Below are 21,499 nucleotides of genomic sequence, written 5' to 3' on the forward strand. Positions count from 1 at the left end.
GACCTCCTGGGCTCAAGCAAACCTCCCACCTCACCCTCCCGTAGCTGGATCTTCAGGTGTGAGCCACCATGCCCAGCTAATTTTTGTAGTTTTTGTAGAGATAAGGTTTTGCCATGTTACCCAGGCTGGTCTCAAACTCCTGGGCTCAACAGATCTGCCTGCCTTGGCCTCCCAAAGTGTTGGGATTGCAGGCATGAGCCACTGCTCCCAGCTGCAATGTTGTTTTTTTTTTTTTTAATGGCTACCATATCTTTATCTCTCTGAAGATATTACTGATAGTTAACATTTTTTAAATCTTCTCCTGGCATACTCATTTTGCATCAAGATCTTCACCCTCGTTTTAATTTCTATCTTTAAGGTTAGAGAATTTCTTTAGTGTTTGGTAGCCCTTGGTTACCTTCTTGTGTGGATCTGAAGCTCTTTACATATGGATTGGGCTGGTGTACCCCAAACTTCTCTGTAGATCTGGCTGGGCTCTTGGCTGAGAAATCCTGGTATCAGCACCTTTGGGTCAGTGTCCACAGAGAAGACTCCTCCAGTCTCCAACCTGGTGGATTTAGGGCTGGCTGCAGCATTTTAGGAGCTGAGCGGAAGAGGGATAGGGGAAGGAAAGGCAGAAAGGATGGTCCCAGGATTCAGTACATACATTTTCATGTATTACCCTTGTTTCTGGTATGTACTGCTATCCTTAACAATGCCTTGGTGTCCCTCAAGCCAGGCAGCCATAGACCCTCTGTTTTATCCTGCACAGAAAATAAAATTCCAGACTTCTGCCTAGGTAGTAGGAAAGGTCAGATGCCAAAAGTTTCATGCAATCCTTCCTTTGGCTCTTCCTCTTTATTCTCACTTCCAGAGATTCCTGGTCATTAACACCTGAGCCTTTTGAGGATTCTTTAGGGTTAATTTTGTTGGTTCTCAGCATTACTTTTACTTTAGAATTCAGCTTTTCCAGGCCTGCTGAGTCATCCATCTGCTTTCCAGTTTCCAAAGTTGCATTACTGTTGTCTCCTTTTCCATTTTCCTTGCCCTTATAGCTTTATGCCTTCTAAAAAATCTCTTTATTAGTGGGGTTTGAGGGAGCAAAGTTGGATGTGTGTATTTATTCCACTCATTCACTCTTCAGCTCACTCCTGCCTGGTGTTCTTCCCCCATGGTTTCCCCAACTAATATTGCTTGAGCGAAGGTCCCCAGTGACATCTGGCTTGTAAAAAGAATGTACCTTTTTTCAGTCTTCATCCTACAGTGTCAGCATTTGACAGAGCTAAACACTTCTTTCTTGAAATGTATCTAATGTATCTAATCTTGCTTTCTTTAAAACCATAAAAAAACTTTTTGTGATGTAATTTACATACAATAAAAGTTTTTATTCACAAGGTTGTGCTACCATCGTCACCATCTAATTCCAGAGCATTTTCATAACCCCACAAAAAAATCTGTACACATTAGTAGTTACTTCCCATCCCTCACTCCCCTTGACCCCTGGCACCCACTAATCTAATTTCCATTACTATGGGTGTGCCTATTCTGGACATGTTATATAAATGGAATAATACAATACGTGGTCTTTTGAGATTGGCTTCTTTCACTTAGAAAAATGTAAAACTAATTTTTGCTAGTTAAAAACATCTCCTTGGCTGGGCACAGTGGCTCACACCTGTAATCCTAGCACTTTGGGAGGCCAAGGCAGTCAGATTGCCTGAGCTCAGGAGTTCGAGACCAGCCTGGGCAACTTGGCGAAACCCCGTCTCTACTAAAATACAAAAAATTAGCCAGGGGTGGTAGCAGGTGCCTGTAGTCCCAGCTACTCGGGAGGCTGAGGCGGGAGAATTGTTTGAACCCAGGAGGCGGAGGTTGCAGTGAGCTGAGATCATGCTACTGCACTCCAGCCTGGGTGAAAGAGCGAGACTCCGTCTCCAAAAAATAAAAATAAATAAAAAATAAAAATTTCTCCTCTGCCTGACTTCTTCCTGGCCCAAATGCTCCAGGGCTCTGTGTTAGATTCTCTTTCCTTCTCTATTACTCTCCCTTTAGGTGATCTTATTCACACCCCTAACTTTAAATAACCACACGTTCCAATGACTCCTGTCTTAGTCCATTTGTGCTACTATAACAAAATCCTGGAGATTGGGTAATTTATAAAGAACAGAAATTTATTGCTCACAGTTCTGAGGCCGAGGAGTCCAAGATTAAGGTTCTGGCATGTTTGGTGTCCACCTGGCAAAAGGGACTGAAGGACAAAAAAGGGGACTATTTAGTTCCCTGAAGCTCATAATTATAAGAGCACTAATCCATTCATAAGAGCCGTCATGACCTAATCACCTCCCAGAGGCCACGTCTCTTCATGCTGTTGCATTGGGGATTCAGTTTGAACGTGAATTTTGAAGGGGACACAAACGTTCAGACAGCAGCAACTCCCAAGTCCGTATCTCTCACCTCGACCTGAGCTCTAGACTCATACAGTCACTTGCCTACTTGGCATCTTCACCTGGATGACTAACAGGATTCCCAAACTGATTATGTCCAAAACAGAAGTCAATTTTTCTCTAATCCAAAACCTAATTCTCTAGTGGGTCTCATTTCAGAAAATGATGCTACCATCCACCAGCTGCTCAAGTCAAAAACTTAATAAAATATCTAAGTATATATTTATGTATGTGATTATTTGTTTTATTAATCGTTCTGGATCCCTGACTAGTCTGTAAGCTCCATGAAGGACAGGACAGTGCCTATTTGGTTCTCCATTGTATATCCAGTGCTTAGAACACTGCCCAACATGTGATAGGCAAGCAACAAATATTTGTTGAGTGAATACAAAAAAAGAGTAAGACATAATTCCTGCTCTTGAGTTGCACACAATTTTCTTAGAGAAATGAGATGTCCAGGTGTATTGTTAATGACAAAGATTACAAAATTCAGTGTCAAAGTGTTAGTAAGGATAATGCTTCGGGAGTTTATAGGCAGAATGACTGGGGAAAACTACATGAAGAGTGTGAATATGAGTAAGTTTTAGGTGAAGAACATGAGGATGAGAGCATGCAAAGGCACTGAAGCAAACTTGAGTTGTTTAGGGGATAGTGAGGAGACCACTGCAACTTCAGAAATCTTTTAGGAAAACGAGTCTGTCACTACGCTTAGTTTGATTAATGGACCTATTGGGAGGTAGACTATGTAGCAGTAGGAAGAAGTACAATACTCCAGCAAATGGGAAGAACTCTGTAGCAATCATACTGATAGATACCCCAAAGAATCAGGTATTTTGTATTTAACGTTTTATTCGGGCATTAGTATAAACAAAACTATATTAAGTGTCACTGTAAATTTTGGGCATAAAAAACAGAAATTTTCAAATCTGATTAGAAAAATTAATCTGATTTTGAAAATTAACTTTGTTTACAGCTGAAGAGCTCACTCATTATGCTTCAGAAAACGTTTGATCTACTAAATAAGAATAAGACGGGCATGGCTGTTGAAAGCTAGTGATCCGAAGGACTAAAACCACAGAGATACTTGGAACTTAAAGAAAATACCTGGAAGAAAACCAGACGAATGAAGGATTTTGGCATAGAACATTTCTATGTTTTTTCATTATTGAGATTTCTAATATGAACATTTCTTTCCGTAACATTTATTTGATAATTAGTTTCTGCTGGCCTTAATAATCCATCCTTTCACTTCTTATAGATATTTTTAAGCTGTGAATTTCTTCAGTGAACCATGAAATATATTATAGAACTGAATTTCTCTGATACAAAAAGAAAATGACACACCCTGAATTGAGTGGTATGGTCTCATTTCTACAGTGAAGTCTGATGCTTTGTTAGCACAGAATCCGTACGTGTCCAATAGGTCGCTTTCGTAGCTGAGATAAGACCAAGAGGATAAACAGGACAATATAAGAAGAAACCTCTATGTCATTACTGATTTTAAAGGTTCTGTTTTCAGGCATATAACATTTCCAGGTTTGTGTACTGTAAATATTATAATGTCTTCATTTATTTAGCATGCAAATTTAATAGTCAAACTTTCTGAATCTGCATGTTGATGATGATTATCAGAAAGGGTCTTCTGCCATGCTGTATCTTTATGAAAGAAATAGTTGTTTTTTCTTAAGGTAACTATCAGAGGTGGGATTATCTTGCCTCCTCACTTAGGACACCAACAGTCAAAAGGAAGAACCATCCTCTGAGTTTTAAAAACCAGAAGGTTATGTTAAAATCTGGGCATTTAGTGACAGATCAAATGCATACTTGAACTAAGATTGGCTTCAGCTTAGCAGTCTTTCATGGTGGAAGTGACACATCTGGTTGAAAATAATTTGTGTATTTTCAGTAACTATGTATGGCTTCCTTCTTTATGTATGTGTGTGACTTGTTTTGATTGGTAAGTTATAAGCCAGACATAGATTTTAGCTCTTTAATAAAAACTTCAGGGGCACGTATGTCCCAGTACAAGTGTACTGACTATCAAGTTTTAACTCAGATGCAAGCTTTGGCTCTTTCATAAAAAGTTTTTATGCATATGTGTCTCCATACAAGTGGCTCATTAAAATAAGAACTTTGTAAACTGACTTAAAATCAGATATTTTTTCAAGAGTTAGGGAAAGTTGAAGTGTTTTACTGTTTTGTCTCTTGAGCCCTTTCTCTGGGGAAAAAATACATATCCATCTATCTATATATAAAATGTGTATACATTCTTACTGTTTGAACAACTATTGCCTTTAATTAAATGTTTCATTTTTCTCCAGAGTCCCCAAAGCCACATGGCATTATTATAGTCATTTTTGAGATGCCTGTAGAGAATGAAAGTATTGACTCCGTTAGAGGGAAAATGGGTTTCTCTGGGTGAATTCCAACGAAGCATACCTAGGGGTAACAGTGAACCTACCTGGATTTGTTTTGTTTTGGTAAGGATTTATGTAGTGTCTGGCTGTAAGCAAGAATGAGTGGATTATAAACTTGAAGATTTCTCTGTTAAAGTCACAAAAATGATCGATAAACAATATCTTGTGATGTTTATTTAAACGTTGTATTTTATAACATACTTCAAGGAAGAGTATCGAAGTAAGTTGCTTTATAAATTAAGACTAAATTCGTATGGATGCAGAATTCAATTAATAAAATTTGAGCCTGTTACGTAAATAGAATATCAATAAAATTGAAAATTTCTGAGTTGTAGTTTTTCTTCTTTTTCTACTTAAAAACAAAACTAGAAAGCCTGCGGTAGTGAAACGTGTACATGGGCCTACACTCTTTAAAGAAATTTTGTGCAATAAAACCCAACAAGGACTCTCATCTCAGGGCAGTTTCATCTCAAATACGCAGACGACTGGAACAAAAGTACTAGTGAGGCCTGCTGGTCCAATGTAAAGGCTGCTAGCCAGAAATCATGAAAACGAACAGGTTGCTAAATGAACAGATCCGGCAGCAGTGATGGGCCTTTAAGAGAAGGTCAGTGAAATTGGGGGAGGTACTTGGATAACATTTTGCGGTGGAAAGCTCCCCCACCGCCTGTTGCCGGAGTCTGAATTAAGGCTGGCCGCTCCACGGTCTCACGTAGTTCGGAAATCCTCCGGGTTCCCGGGTTTCCCGTATTTCCGTCTCCGCACCTCGTCCGCACCCCGGGACTCCGGAGGCCGTCCCACCGGCGCGCCGCCCGCAGGCACCGGCGGCGCCCGGCTGCCGCCTCTGGGGCGGGGCGGGGCGTGGCGGGGCAGGCCGGAGGTGCGGGACCCACCTCCTGCCCCTGCCTCCTGGACGCGCTCTCGGGAGCCGATTTTCCCCTTCCCGGCGCCAGGGCCGCGGGCCAGGAGGAGGAGCCTCGCCCGCGGGCACCGCGGGGAGGTGGGCGGCGCACGTGCGGACAGGCGGGGAACCCCGGCGCCGGGGGCGGGGCACCCGGAAGCGCGCGTGGACCTGGCGCACCGAGCCGGGCGGGCGGAGGGGCGGTTGGGACGGCGCGGGGAGGCGGGCGCGCCGCCCGGGCCGCGGCGGGCTGTGGTCACAGGTGGGCGGCTGCGGCGAGGGAGCGGCCGAGCGGAGCCCGGGTCCCGGAGACTCCTGCCGTCACGCCCGAGGCTCCGCGTAGCCGAGATCGGGAGACGCGTCTGTGCCTCCGGGGAAGCCGACCCGTCTCCCCTCCGCCTCTTTGGCTGCAGTTGCACCTCCGGCCAGAGGGCAGGTAACTTCCCTTCCAAGGTCATTCTCCTGGCTGGGTGGTGCGCGAGGCCCGCCCACGTCCTCCGGATTGGCGGGGGCGGGAGAGGCGCACCCTGCAAGGGGCTCGACCAGTTGGGCTGGACGGCGACCCCTGAGCACTGCCAGGGAGCCTGGTGTGTCAGCCGCTGCCAGCGGGCATATGCTTCGCCTTTCCCTACAGCCCCGAGGCTGAGTTTCCACCAGCGCCCAGGCTTGGAGCGGAGACCGCTCGGCCCTCCCAGCCTGCACCCGCAGGTGAGCGCAACCGCCCGCGCCCCGGCTGTCCCGGACGCGTGGTCGGCTGTCGCCATAGGAACGGCTGGTGCCCAGACGGCGCCTGCCCAGGCTGGGAAGGGGCGGTGAAGGCAGCTCAGAGCTCCAAGAACCCTGGAGCCCCCTGTGTGGCCAGGCGGAGCCACAGAAGCCTGATGAAAACGGGACCCCCTCCCCCCTCTCTTCTCATTTTTGATTGCTCAGGCGTTGGAGGTTAAGCAGAGAGAGAGGCGTGGACCTATTTACGAGATGTAAGTTGTGTTCTTTCCACCTTTACCTTCTGAGGGTTCTTACGCCTCATGGTGACAGGTGCAAATCATGACACAGAAGGGCAGTATGAAGCCTGTGAAGAAAAAGAAAACCGAAGAACCTGAATTGGAGCCCCTGTGCTGCTGCGAGTACATAGATCGGAATGGGGAAAAGAACCACGTGGCTACTTGTTTGTGTGATTGTCAAGATCTGGATGAAGGGTGTGATCGGTAAGAACAGAGCATTTCTTGACGCTGGCCCCATCACCCTTCTGAGAACTGCCATGTGTACTTTCAGCCTAGCCACCCAGAATGCTAGAATTTGCTCTTGATTCTATTTCCAAGCATCTAAAATGAGAGTTGGCTTCTGTGTCAAGTGTGAGGATTTTAGAAAGATGGATTACGCAGTAGTGCACAGCTGTCTGTCTGCTCTGTTTTATAGGATATTATTTTTCGTTTAAAGAGAGATGAGGGAGAGAACAGGCAGTTTAAAGGGATAGTAGGCAAGTTAGTATAAAATAAAATGCAAGCCAGCAGAATCTGTAAGTTTAAAATGAACACAATAGTTCCAGAAAGTTCCTGCCTTCTCAGAGGTCTCAGCATTTAGAGACTGACTACTTGGGACTGGGTGGCACCTGACCACAGAGGGCTTTGTGGGTTGAAATTTCATTTTCCTGCTGTGAGTACTGGTCTTGCCCCTTGTTTCTGGGGAGGAACTCCAGCCAGAAGGCATGTATCTCCCCTGGATTCACAGTTTTCAGTGTGACCAGCAACATTGTCTTGATTGATCATACTGTATTTGGCTTTTATTTTCCAAATGATGGAAATTACTATCCAAAAAGAGAATTTTTAACATCACTGAAAAAATTTGGTGTCGGACAGTGAATAATCTGGTTTTAATCCATTTTCTGAGTAATTATATATTTAAAAATCACTGTCAATGGAAGTCATAATGTGGGAAGGATAGGGATGTTGGAAACTTGCTTTTCCCATTAATAATTATTTCTAGTTAAAAAAGTCATTGCAACTGCCAATTTGTTGACTTAGAACTTGGTACATTAATACAGCCATGAAAAGCATTCCCTGGGATCTGCAGTCTAGTACCAGCCTTGACTATTAAAAACCCAGTGAACCCTTTGTCATTCTTACTTGACAGTGTACTGTGTAGTCTTTTTTATGGATGTCTTTGAATATAGGTTCTTTAGATTTAGTCTGAAATCTATACTGAGAAAATAGAGCACTTTGCACTAATGAATGGAGAAATGATGCTGTTTCCATAACCACCATCATTCAAGACCGCAGCTCTTCCATTAACCTTGCTAACTCTTCCTCCCTCCTAGCCCTGGAGACCTGGGCTGTCCCCTGAGGCATCTCCTCTGCCCTCTCTGTACCCCTCTCCTCTGTGTTTCCACCGTGCCTGCCGCTCTGTATGATTCCCAATTAGTTATCTCCCACTCACCTCCAAGTTCTAGTCTTACCCTTAAAAATTGTCTAAAATCAAAGTTACCTTTCCTTAAACTCTACCTTTTCTTACTAGCCTGTCTTAATTTGTTCAGGCTGCTATGATAAAATAAATACCTGAGACTGGGTAACCTGTAAACAATATACATCTATTGCTCACAGTTCTAGAGGCTCAGAAATCCAAGATCAAGGCACTGGCAGATTCAGTGTCTGGTGAGGGCCCTTTCCCTCATAGATGACACCTTCTTGGTGTGTCATGACATGGCAGAAGGGGTGAATAAGCTCATAGGGCTCTATTATAAGGGCACAAATCTCATTCATGAGGGCTATGCCTTCATGACCTAATCACCTCCTTAAGGTCTCCCCTCTGAATACTATTGCATTGGGAATGAGGTTTCAACATAATGAACTTTGGAGGGACACAGATACTTCCTGGCTCCCTAAAATTTATGTCCTTCTCACATGCAAAATACATTGATTTCATCCTAATAGCCCCAAAAGTCTTAGCTCATCCCAGTGTCAATTCAGAAGTCTAAGTCCAGAGTCTGGTCTGAATATCATCATCCAAATCAGATATGGATGAGTTTGAAGATACGATTCATCCTGAGACAAGTTCTCCTCCACCTGTGAGCCTGTGAAATCAAACAAGTTAGGTGCTTCCACAATACGATGGTAGGACATGCATAGAATAGACATTCCCATTCTAAAAGGGAACAACAGGAAGAAAGGAGTGTTACTGACAGGTCCTAACCCAGTGGGGCAAACAATGTTAAGCCTTAATAAGGCTTGAGAATAATCTTGGACTTGATGTCCTGCCTTCTGGACACACTGGGTTGGCGGTTGGGCCCCCAAGGCTCTGGGTGTCCCTGCCACCACAGCTTTGTTGCGCACAGCCCACACTGCAGCTCTCATGGGTTGGAGTGCCTACAGGTGCCTCCAGCTCTTTCAGGCTGGAGTTGTATGCTAGTGGCTCTACGGGGCTCTTGGGGGTGACCCTGTCCCCACAGCTCCAAGCAGGCATTGCCTCAGTGGGGTCTCTCTGTAGTGGCCCCACCACACTGACAGCGCCACTGGGCAGTGCCCTAGTGGGGGCTCTCTGTGGTGGCCTCACCCCTGTGGCAGTCCTCTGCCTCGGCCCCGAGGCTCTCCAGGGCATCCTTTGAAGTCTAGGTGGAGGCAGCCAGGCCTCTACAACTCCTACACTCTGGATGCCTGCAGCATTGGCACCCTGTGGATGCCACCAACATTTACCAGCTATGCCCTTCAGAGGGGTGGCCTCTATGGCATATCTAGGCCCAGTGGAGCCACACCTGGAGCTGCCATGGAGGGTGCACCAGAATGTAGGGAGCAGAGACTTCAGATGGCACTCAGCAGTACACCCTGAAGCCCCATGGGTGCCCTGGGCCCTCTTATGAAACTGTCTGCCCTCAAAGCCCTGGCACTTCAGGCTTGTGGTGGGAGCAGCAGCCCCAAGGATCTCCGAATGCCTTCAGGGTCCTTCCATTGTCTTGATGACTGGCACGGGGCTAATCCATACTGATCTCATCTACATCCTTGCTGTTCTCTCCCAAACATGCTTTCTCATTTGTTACAATATAGACAGGCTGAGAATTTTCCAAATCTTTGTTTTACTCCCCTTTTGATTATGAGTTTTGTCTTTAAAATTTCTCTTTGGCCGGGCGCGGTGACTCACGCCTGTAATCCCAGCACTTTGGGAGGCCCAGGTGGGCAGATCACCTGAGGTCAGGAGTTCAAGACCAGCCTGACCAACACGGAGAAACCCCGTCTCTACAAAAATACAAAATTAGCCAGGCGTGGTGGCGCATGCCTGTAATCCCAGTTACTCAGGAGGGTGAAGTAGGAGAATCGCGTGAACTCAGGAGGTGGAGGTTGCGGTGAGCTGAGATCGCACCATTGCACTCCAGCCTGGGCAACAAGAGCAAAACTCTGTCTCAAAAAAAAAAAAAAATTTCTGTCTTGCATTTTACCCTAAGCATTTATGAGAAGCCATGCAGCACCCTGAACACTTTGCTTAGAGAGTTCTACTGCCAAATATTCAGTTTAATCACTCTTGAGTTCTACTTTCTACCAAACAGTAGGACACAAACACAATTCCACTGAGTTCTTTTCCTCTTTATAAGTGTCCAGGATCACCTTTCTTCTAGTTTCCAATGACATATTTGTCACTTCCATCTGAGATCTTATGAGAATGGCTTTTACTGTCCATATTTCTGCGAGCCTTCTGTTCATTACCTCTTAGGGATTCTCGAAGATTGAGGCTTTCTCTGCAGCTCTCCTCTTCTGCCAGAATCACCCTTGACAGTTTGTTCAGATAGTCTAGGATTTTTCCCAGCATTCACTTCCACACTCTTCTAACCTCTACCCATTACCCGGTTCCACAGCTGCATCCACATTTTTAGATATCTGTTGTAGCAACATCCTACTTCTTAGTACCAATTTCTGTCCTAGTCTGTTCAGGCTGCTGTAACAAAATAACTTAGGCTGGGTAATTTATAAACAACAGATATTTATTGCTCACAGTTCTGGAGGCTGTGAAGTCCAAGATCAAGGCAGCAGCAGATTCAGTGTCTGGTGAGTTCTCCTCAGCTTCATAGACAGCACCTTCTTGCTGTGTCCTCACATGGTGGAAGGAGCAAACAGGCTCCCTTGGATCTTTTTTTTAGAGGCATTAATTCCACTCATCAGGGCTCTGCTCTCATGACCTAATACCCTCCTAAAGGCCCCGTCTCTTAATACTCTTGCCTTGGGGATTGGGTTTCAGCATATGAATTTTGGGGGCATAAACATTTAGAACATAGCATAGCCTAAGTGTGCAAAACAGTCAACCAATATCATTCCATTCACCAAGTTCAGTGATTTGACTCATACTAGTTTGATCTCCATTCTTCTCTATGTAGCCCCGTCCTTGTGGGACTAGTCTACTCCCTGGGCTCATGCCAGGTATGTGCCGCACACATTTCTTTCCACTGGAAGGCCTTCCTTACTCCCTCTCTGTTCATACACATGCTAGCTGGACATCAAGGTTGAGCACAGATCCCACCTTTTCCACGAAGACCCCTCTGAAGACTCCACCCAGAAGTATTGACGCTCGTCTGAGCACTCCTTATAATGTTTGATCACAAGAGTTTATTGATTATTGCTGCTTTGTCACTTACCTAATAGTTCTTGAATTCCCATGTTGTCCTCATAACTAGATTGTGATTTGTTTTGAGATTCTTATGACCGTACAGGTCATAAGATGTAAACATTACTTGCAGCATGTGTCTGTACCTATGTATTTGTTTAGGGGAGAAATAATCTTGACTTTAAGTTTTTAAACATCTTGTTCCTATTTTAAAAAATGACATGTGAATCTGAAAAGCTTAGTTTAGTAGTAAGGAGGTAAAATGCTTGGTCTTTGGTAGCTTTTATCGTTTATCCCACTGTTTGGCATTCAGTGTTCTGTAGCTTTTAATTCAACAAACCCACATGAAGTCCCTCCTCTGTGCTTTTTCTGAATAGATGGATTACATGTAAATCTTTACAGCCAGAGACTTGTGAAAGAATCATGGATACAATTTCTGATCGCCTCCGAATTCCTTGGCTTAGGGGAGCCAAAAAAGTGAACATCAGCATCATCCCTCCGCTTGTCCTGCTGCCTGTCTTCCTTCATGTGGCTTCCTGGCATTTCCTCCTGGGGGTGGTGGTTTTGACCTCCCTTCCTGTGCTGGCACTGTGGTACTACTACCTCACTCACAGAAGGAAAGAACAGACCCTGTTTTTCCTGAGCCTTGGACTATTCTCTCTGGGCTACATGTACTATGTGTTCCTGCAGGAAGTGGTCCCCAAAGGGCGTGTGGGTCCCGTTCAGCTGGCGGTTCTTACCTGCGGGTTATTTCTGATACTCTTAGCCTTGCACAGAGCCAAGAAGAATCCAGGCTACCTCAGCAATCCAGCAAGCGGTGACAGATCTCTAAGCAGCAGCCAGCTGGAGTGCCTGAGCAGAAAAGGGCAGGAGAAGACCAAAGGGTTCCCTGGGGCAGACATGTCGGGCAGTCTCAACAATCGCACAACAAAGGATGACCCCAAGGGCTCTTCCAGGATGCCGGCTGGAAGCCCCACCAAAGCGAAGGAGGACTGGTGTGCCAAGTGCCAGCTGGTGCGACCAGCCCGGGCATGGCACTGCCGGATATGTGGCATCTGTGTGAGGAGAATGGATCATCATTGTGTCTGGTATGTTGGAAACATTTGGAGACTTGGAAAGTGTAAATTCATGTAAAACTCTAGTTACATTTTATCTTCTCTTGTGCTATCCCAAAATTTCTCTCCTTCCCAGCTTTACACCTTGTAGATATTTGTGGGTTGTTGTGATGTTCCCACTTAGTCATCAGTTTTTCGAGTTTCACAAATTTAGTTCCTTCAGTCATTTCCTGAAGGAGAATAACAGAAAACTTGTGGAGTTTTTTTTTCTCAATTTTCTTTTGAATGACTCCTCATTTATCTTCTCCTTTCTAATAGAGAAATATCTACAGTTGAATGATTTTTTAAAAAAGAATTGATCAGCATATTTCCCTGTGCTATTCCTTTTTAAACATAAAGCTCAAGAAAGTGTACCCCTATTTTTAGGTGACTCTTTTGTCCCCCTGCCATACATACTTAATCGTTTTTGATGCTACCGATGATTTCCACTTAACATTATTGAATCGAGGCCCTACCAGATAAACTCTCTATTTGATTATTTGCAGAGAAATGGGCTTTTGTACCTGCCAGTTGGCCAGTAACAAACGAAGGTACATAAGGCTCTGTAAAATACGAAGTGCAATGTTTAAAGATAATGTTGCAGCTTCACTAAATACATCTAAAGGGACTATAATTAATTCAGATATGAATGCTGTAAGTAGCATGTTTGCAGTTTATTGCTCTTCAGGCAGTTGTGATCAATGAATTAATGCTTTTCGTGTCTAGGATTCTGGTCCTGTAGCATACCTCCTCCTCAGAAGGGGATGCAGGAGAGGGTGAGGGTGCAGAAAAGGCTGAGAGGCATTGGCGTGGGCCTCAAGTGCATGGCTCAAGTGCAGGGCAGCTCTTTTCTGGGTCCTTGTCTTTAGAAGTAAACAGGTGTTTTCATTTTTAGATGTTCTACTTCTGTGTCTTCACTTATTCGTGTGTGTGTGTGTGTGTGTGTGTGTGTGTGTGTGTGTGTGTGTTCGTGTGTTCCATTTACTCAGGACCTTCAGATTATGAGACTGACGCGCTGCCTACTGCGCTAAGGAGTCAACTGTGTGTGTTCCATTTACAAATGCTGGTTTGCAGAAGGCTCACCTAACAGCAGATATGTGCCCACTGGAGCATCCTGGCATGCAGTGGGTAGAAGGCACTCCCTCTACATCCTGCCCCACAAATGGCCATGACACAGAACTGTTTTTACTTGCCAAAGAGCCTGCATGTTATCAAGTGTTCTTCCCCCTACGCTGTTTCTAACCTCTTTGGATCTTTATATTACTCTTCATATATTTAACATGAATTTTCCCATACTATGTAATACTTCTGATTTAGCATTTTTAAGTTTTCATAATTCTATTTATCTCCCTTTCCTTAACATGGTGAGGACAATGTTAGATCTCCATAGCTGGGTAATATTGATATTTAGGAAGATTTGTTAGCCAGGTTCTGCTTTTTACTTAGTCTTGTCCTTAAACTGACGATATGATTCCACTTTGCGAAGAGCAGAGAATATAAGACTGCATTCCTCAGGGTGCAAGTTTTTAATTCCCTAAAATTGAAAAATAAGAGAACTTCTTAATAACTGGAATTTACATTTTCCCTATTTAAAACCTTGTCTTGGCTGGGCGCAGTGGCTCATGCCTGTAATCCCAGCACTTTGGGAGGCTGAGGTGGGCGGATCATGAGGTCAAGAGTTCAAGACCAGCCTGGCCAACGTGGTGAAACCCCATCTCTACTCAAAATACACAAATTAGCTGGGCATGGTGGCATGTGCCTATAATCCCAGCTACTTGAGAGGCTGAGGCAGGAGAATTGCTTAACCGGGACCCGGGAGGCAGAGGTTGCAGTGAGCCAAGATCCCGCCATTGCACTTTAGCCTGAACTACAGAGCAAGACTCCGTCTCAAAAAAAAAAAAGCTTTCTTGTTTATTATGTAAGTTATATCAAGAACTCTTAAAAATGTGTTTGCTTTTTTATTTCTCTATGCTGTTTTGAGGATAAATAGCTGCGTTGGAGAATCAAATCATCAAGCATTTATACTTGCCCTTTTGATCTTCTTGCTCACCTCGGTGTATGGGATCACACTGACCTTGGACACCATTTGTAGAGATAGAAGTGTCTTCACAGCTCTTTTCTATTGTCCTGGAGTTTATGCAAATTACAGGTGAGCAGTGGGTACCACAGTATGGAGGCCCCCTGGGAAGTAATGGGTGTTGCCATTGACAGGGACTGTTACTACTTGGTTAGGAGTTCTCAACCAAAACATAGGCCAGGCTATGGGAATGCTGGGTATCCCTGGAATTGCCAGCAAAATTGTGCATTGATGATGTGTGTTTTTCAAGGGTGCTGTTAAAAGGATTGTTAACCTTTAAAAAGTGAATAACTAGTTCTCTACAAACAGGACCAGGCCTAATCAGGGACTTCCAGAGTCAAATGACCACTCATAGGCTCAAAGTAGCAACCGTGAAACAAAAACAATAAACAAAAACTAGCAGCCCCAGGGCACATATGTGCCTATTTTGTCATAACGATCAGAAACCTTCTCACTTTACTGCTGCTTTCTGATGCTTTTTAGTCCAATCTTAATTTACTGCTTCCGACCCTTTTGAGATGTGCTCGACATCTCTATAACCTTGCTTTTCTTTCTAACCTCTCTTGGTTTTTCCTGTTCTACTTTCTTTCTTTTTTTAATCACCACTGATGATTACTGTGATATGTAGGTCAAAATTTCCTTAGGCCCCTTTATAGATTGTGAAGATTTCCAGGCCATGGCAAAAGCTGGGATTCTTCCGCTTCGGCCTCAGCGCCCCCTCCCTGAATGCTGGGGCCCCCCTCTGCCCATGCTCTTTATTCCCTTCCCTTCATCATCGTCTCTGACATAAGTACTCTGGGGTATCTATGGTTTGGCCCTTTTCTTTATTCTCACTCTTCATTTTCAGAACAATCCTTGCTTTCTTTACAAAGTATCCCTTTGTGGCATTTGTTTTTATTAGCCTGTGGACAGATCTCCCCATTGTCATCCTAGAACCAGACACCTGTGGGCATTATTAGAATAGGTTGGTCTTCCTCAGATTAAGTTTCCTTCCTCACTGTGTGGACAGTATCTCCAGCATGTGAAATTCTCCGCTAATGCTGCAGGTGAGGCCCGTCCTGAAGCACAGCATGTCTGTGCACTCTTGGTGGGGAGGCGAGGGAACCGAGGAATACAGTCCTGCCATTGCTTCTCACCCTACTCTGTGCAGGCGATTCACAGCACCTCATCTTTTTGGTTAGGTCCTTGGATTTAATAGTCTTTGAGGTGCCTTCAGCTTTTACAAATGAAGATTCTGAATGAACTTATTTCTAACTAACTCTTAATTTGCGAATGTTTGAAAATCATCAAATGGCAGAGGCTAACTGGCAGCCTGTCTCATTAGTGAGCCTGAGAGGAGCTTCCCTACCTTGTGTGATTGTGTTGGGCTTTAGGAGGGTGAATTTGGAATGTCTCGGTGTTCCTACATCCAAGTAAGCACAGGGCTGCTGGGGTCGGGAGTCGTCCATCGTCTTTTCATTCCTCAGCATTGGACTGGAAAGAATGGAGATTAGTAACTTTAGCACTGTTCCTCGGCATCCACCTGCAGCTTCCTAGAAGACATTTATATCAGTCCCTTGGTGCCTTTGTTTTCTCATGAGTTAGACGTAATTTACGAATTACTTGTTTATTTAACAAACAGGTGTTGAACGCTGTTAGGTCAGGCAGCGTGCTGGGTGTGTGGAGGGTACAAAATGCAAAAAACAGTCCCTGCTATTCTAGTGTAATATACTAGAAAATAGGCACCAGTAATTATAGAATAAACACACACATTCTCCTACTTAAGCAGGTTATTGGCATTCTGAGTATCTTCCAGTTCGGAGGGTTGGGGAAGATGCCAAAGTCTTTAGTAATAAGTAAAAAAATGTGTAAAACGTGAGAATGATGACAGTTTTCTGAATTTGACAAAAACGGCAGCCCTGACAGCCTTTTTCCTGCTCCCAGCTCGGCTCTGTCCTTCACCTGCGTGTGGTACTCTGTGATCATCACAGCAGGCATGGCCTACATCTTCCTGATCCAGCTGATCAACATCAGCTACAATGTGACTGAGCGGGAAGTCCAGCAGGCCCTCCGACAGAAGACTGGGCGCCGGCTCCTCTGCGGGCTCATCGTGGACACAGGCCAGTACAATAGGGGCTTCCTGCGGAACTGGCACCAGTTCTCCACCCTGGGCACACGTGCATTCCACCACCCTGCCGAGGACATTGTCTGAAGTGCCTTCTATGTGGCTCTCTGAGGGATGATGGCTCCTCCTTCCATCTCCCTTCCATTTTACACTTCAGTGTCCATTTCTATCCCCAGTTTCTTAAAGGCATTGTAGGGCCATGCTCAGGTTTAGAGACTGGAGTGGGAAGAAGTTAATTTTTCTGACGCCACAACTTAAGAGACTTTTATACTGAGGCAGTAAAAGTAGAGCCATTCCTTTCCAGTCACCTTTTTAATTGACTCAGTTGCCTGAACTTGAGAAGGATGTGGATTGCTAATGCACAAATTGATAGAAGCAATTCCCATCCATTAGTATGGGGGAAAGAGTGTTGGATTAGGATAGTTTCTAGTCCCTCTTTCGATTCTTAATAGCCATGTGACCCCTAGCTGAGTCACTTTCCCAAGTCTCAGGGTCATCTGCAAAGTGGGGTACTGATGCCTGCCCTGGCTACCTCACAGAGCCGTCGTGAGGGTCATGTGAGGGAAGATGGATGTGGAAAGCACTAAAAAACAACTCAAGCACCATGGAAATACAAAGTATTAGGAAAATATTATGATGGAAGAAAAACGTTTATAGTCTAGAATATTGAAGCCAATATTATTAGGGTAATCAGTTTTCAGCATATACTGTGTTGTACAGTTATGAGAATTTCTCCTTCTTATTAGACATGAACTACTCAAACAGAGAAGATGACCAGATGGATTGATGCTAAGTTGTCTGATCTTGAAAAGACAGTTGACAACAGTTATAAAGATAATTATTGCTAGTGTAATGTAGTGTGGCCATGAGTTTAGGTGATGAGTTCTTCTATTTATTTTTTATAAATTCTGCTTGGGTTTCTTATAAATAACTCCAACAGGCATTCATGTGTTTTTCCTCTTCCCATGTTTCACCAGGTAAGGTGCTAGCACACTTGTGACTGTGGCTGGAAGAGGAGAACAGACACTCCTGTGGGGATGCTTTACTCTCTTTTCTGGTAGGAAGGCTGAGTAACATCAAGGGCTCGATTATTTTCTTCATGTATTTCAAATGCTGTCAGTTATAGCACTAAATTGTGAAAATCAGCCTTCTGGCATTCACATTATTCCGGTATGAACTTTGAGGAGTTGAGTGACATCTTCCCACTTAACTTGCACATTAATTCTCAATTACCCCTCCCTAAATAACAGTATCTCACTAAGAGAGAAAAACAGGGTATATGTGGTTTCCACTATTAATGGATTACTGTTCTTCCCTGGCTCTTCCGACAATAACAAGTTGTTTCTTTAATCATATCTTAAAACCGAAAATGTATAAAAGATTAAATATTTATGTACAATGGGTTGTTCTACTATAGAATTAAGATGAGGGAATTTCAGATGAGGAAAATACCCTTTTGAAATGTTGGTTTTGAACATGTACTGTCGTGCAATCCCAAAGATAATTCATGACTCCTTAAATTTGCCTTGGCTTATAGCTTAATATAGGGAAAATATTGCCAGCGTTTTCAGTCATTCTGTGCATGCTGCTTTAAGCAAGAGATTTATATTTGTTGAGAGGAAATATTGCTACTTCCTGCACTTCCACCCTCTGCAGCCGGCACCATCCCTACTGTTGCCATTAATTGGAGCTGTCCTTAAGATGGTCACCATATTCTTATTCAGGCTGTTGTCATTTTCCCCAGAGATGGTTTGTTTAACGAATGATAGGCTCTGTGCCTGGGGATGTTAGCAGACTCTGGGGTTTGTACAGTGATGCCTTCTCCCTGGCCCAGAGCTGAATATTCATATAGAATTAAAGTTGGATTTGATATAACAAATTTCTTTCTATACAGGTTTTAGATAAGAGAGATAGTAATAATGTCAAGGATAGCCTGTGTGGGCAGAAATTGGTAGTCGTGCTTTTGAATGTCAGCTGTAGAGCCAACTCTGATTATCTAGCCATTGATCAAATTGATAGAAACATTAGTCAGTAATTTTAGCTTCTTGCCAAATTGTTCACAACATCTAAATGTAATGTGATGTGATGAAGATAAGTAGTACAAAGAGACCAAAATCATTTGGGAGAATTAGGAATGATGACAATTTTTTTAAACAACTTACCTCTAATAGGGTTACTTGGATGAGCCAACTCAGCTTCCTTCCCATGGATAGGAAGGGACTCTGCATTATTCAGGTTTATTGGCACGAAGATACTTGTTTTAAGTTCCTTGAGAACCCATGATGGACAGTTTACAGAATGCTTAAACCTGTCAAAAGATCAGTGATTTTGTGTGGGAAAAGCCTTCCCAGGCGTCTGTACCGAAAGGAGCAGCAAACAAGGGGCTAATCCATGAGCAGTGTTCTGTAGGCTCTGTGACATTTTTGGTTTATAGGATTTTGGAGCCTTCTATGATCTGGAACTATTTGAGGGGTTTCATTATAGGCCTTGGTTCTCTCCAGGGGCCAGATGAGTTTATTGTGGAATCTTTGAAAGGACAAGGCCTCTGTGAATGAATCAGTCCCAGGGAAGCATTTGGTGGTGGCGGCAGTGGAGGATTGCCTGGTGAACCTATAAATCAGCAGTCTCTTGGGCAGAGGAGCAAGCCCCTCGAACATGATTTCAAACAAGCAGGTCCTCTTCTCTCATCTCACATCCTTAGTCTCTGTTAATGAACATACTGGATGTGGAGTTTAATAAATTACCTACTATCATCTGGCCACTTAGATTATTATCACACCACTGTGGACTGTTCCTGGGGGGAGAAGAACAGACCGATTTGAAAGATTCAAGGGAGAAAGAGTTAAGGATCAGGACTGCATGAAAGAAGAAAATCCTTCAATATTTAAAATGTTTCTTACAATACCCACGGAGCACTTTTATGGTTCCAGCCGAGCGTTCCTGAAATGAACTAACCATTAACAGCGCCTCTTTGATAGGTTACCCTGATGCTGCTAAAGTAAAGCCTTAAGTGTGTTTTTGGGACAACGTGCTGCTTATTCCACCTCAGCCACATATGTGTTTGTGTTTAGGATATTGTAAATCTTTGCTAAGTAGTGTTTTCCTTGGTGAATGAAGTCATTGTTGTCTTCAAGTGTACCATCTGCCTAGCAAAAAATTGCTACAAACTTTCTCTTATGCAGTAGTCCTTGGTACTTCTAATATTTTTAGCAAGAGACAATTTTCTGCACTAGAATCTTCCACTGCCAGAAAACACAGTGCCAGTAAGGTTCTACATACCACTGACCATCTGCTTAATAGACATGTATTTCCTCTGAGTAGGACATTAGCTTTTTATTATAAAGCTCAACTAGTATAAGCAAAAATATAACATCTAGAAGCACAGTTTTAGCCAGGATGTTTAAAAATTACAGTTTTGTGAGACTTAAGGGTCTTTTTAACCTAGGTAAGTTTATATGACCTAACTTAATTGTAGCCATATTCTGGTACCTTCCATTTTGAAAAGCAGAGGTTGCTTAAGCAAGCAATGGATAATAAGAGACTTTTCCTGAGGCACCTGTTTGGAATCTGGTTTTCTCAGCGGCAGCTTGACATGTGCACCCTTTTGTATTAAACACTGCAAGGGTGATGCAGGGGAGCAGGAAAGCCATGCTAAACTCACTACTGAGTATGATTCAGTATGTTCCTGTGGATGTTTGCTGTGACTAATATAAATTTCTTGCAGAATCAGCTACACTTAATTATTTGCTGATAGACAAGCATCCACGCTTCAGCTGGCACTAAGTGTTTTCATTGTAGGATCAGCAGCAGGTTAAAGACTGAATGGTTAGTGAAGACAAATGTCTTAAGAGGCTGCGATGTCTAGGTTGGGCTTGTGACTTATTAGTGGCCTAGCCTTCTTGATGGCACCTTGAAAGTGAACTTCTAGAAATCTACATTTAAAAGGCAAAGCTTTAAAAGCAGAGCTAGTCTATTGTAGTTACTGATGCAACTAAAATTCTATATTTCTTAAGATGGAGCCACTGACGAGATGTCACAGTATAGAGCCTGCAGTCTCAACTCATTGTGATCCTAATGGTCTGGGTGATTGGATGGTTTGAGTTGTTAGGGATTTTGAGTTTTTCATTTTATTGCATATCTGGGTTGGATGTTAGACTAAAGGAAACCCAGGAATATTTACCTGGTGTTACATTTAATATTTAATGTAACTGGTCTAGCAACATTAAAGGGGATTTCTGAAGCCAACTCCGGAGGCTGTGGGCTGCACATTTTGCACTGTTTTTATATACTTGTATTCATATCCTCTTATCACCTCAGACTCAGACACAAGGCCTTTTACATGGAAATTTTACAAATTACTGCCATTTATGTAAAATAATGTCCTGTGACCAAGTTGTTTAAATGGAAAATAAAGTGCTTTCTTTAAGGAAGATAGCTGGTGTTTCTTGGAGTGTCTCCTGAAGTCTTCTGATTTCCGAAAACCCTGCATTATATCTGTGCTGCCTCTGTGGCTCCCTCGATGTCTCTATCCTGTGGCCCTGTCCCTAGCCCTAAACTGTTATGTTCCCGGTGGCAATTTCTCCAGTTTTGTGGGTCAGGGATACTGCTTGTTGGGGCATTATGTTAACAGTAACATTTTGAAACATACTTTCATGATAGTCCAGCAAAAAACAGCATCAAAACTATTTCCATTGTATCCCTTTAGAAGGCTCTGTATTCAGTAAAAAGTCTGGCTGGCGCCATCGGAATATGGGCTGCTAAAGACTCAATTTCTAGTTGATGTTTGAGGTGAGGCAAAAATAAAGCTAACATAGAAAACTTAAGCTTTGTGGGATTTATTTATGCTCCTGGCATGTTGACTTAAGGAACTCAACCTTTCCTTATGTACAGGCTTGGCATTTAA

The 21,499-nt window shown here is 43.6% G+C and overlaps 2 protein-coding genes across 15 annotated transcripts in view; both read left to right on the plus strand.

Annotated features, from left to right (window-relative positions):
• The window catches only part of GRAMD1C (GRAM domain containing 1C), a 119,208-nt gene extending 114,040 nt beyond the window's left edge, over positions 1–5,168 (plus strand). For all 3 annotated transcript variants that reach the window (XM_019023950.2, XM_004036077.5, XM_055381659.2), the window contains exon 18: positions 3,397–5,168. In XM_019023950.2, the coding sequence (XP_018879495.1) occupies positions 3,397–3,477 (81 nt within the window). In that variant the 3' untranslated portion in view covers positions 3,478–5,168. The remainder of the gene's footprint in view (positions 1–3,396) is intronic.
• Positions 4,776–21,499, plus strand: part of ZDHHC23 (zDHHC palmitoyltransferase 23) — a 32,902-nt gene continuing 16,178 nt past the window's right edge. Inside the window, exons 1-6 of one of the 12 annotated variants that reach the window (XM_063704040.1) lie at positions 4,776–4,903; positions 5,210–5,447; positions 6,777–6,946; positions 11,699–12,409; positions 14,397–14,564; positions 16,416–21,022. In XM_063704040.1, coding sequence (XP_063560110.1) covers positions 6,786–6,946; positions 11,699–12,409; positions 14,397–14,564; positions 16,416–16,683 — 1,308 coding nt within the window. In that variant the 5' untranslated portion in view covers positions 4,776–4,903; positions 5,210–5,447; positions 6,777–6,785 and the 3' untranslated portion in view covers positions 16,684–21,022. Of the gene's footprint in view, positions 4,904–5,209; positions 5,448–6,037; positions 6,178–6,392; positions 6,450–6,504; positions 6,947–11,698; positions 12,410–14,396; positions 14,565–16,415; positions 21,023–21,499 lie in introns of those variants that run through there. The other 11 variants (XM_063704041.1, XM_055381665.2, XM_055381664.2 and 8 more) reach the window with 11 other exon arrangements.

Source organism: Gorilla gorilla, chromosome 2, assembly GCF_029281585.2.
Source record: "Gorilla gorilla gorilla isolate KB3781 chromosome 2, NHGRI_mGorGor1-v2.1_pri, whole genome shotgun sequence".
NCBI classification, from domain to species: domain Eukaryota; kingdom Metazoa; phylum Chordata; class Mammalia; order Primates; family Hominidae; genus Gorilla; species Gorilla gorilla.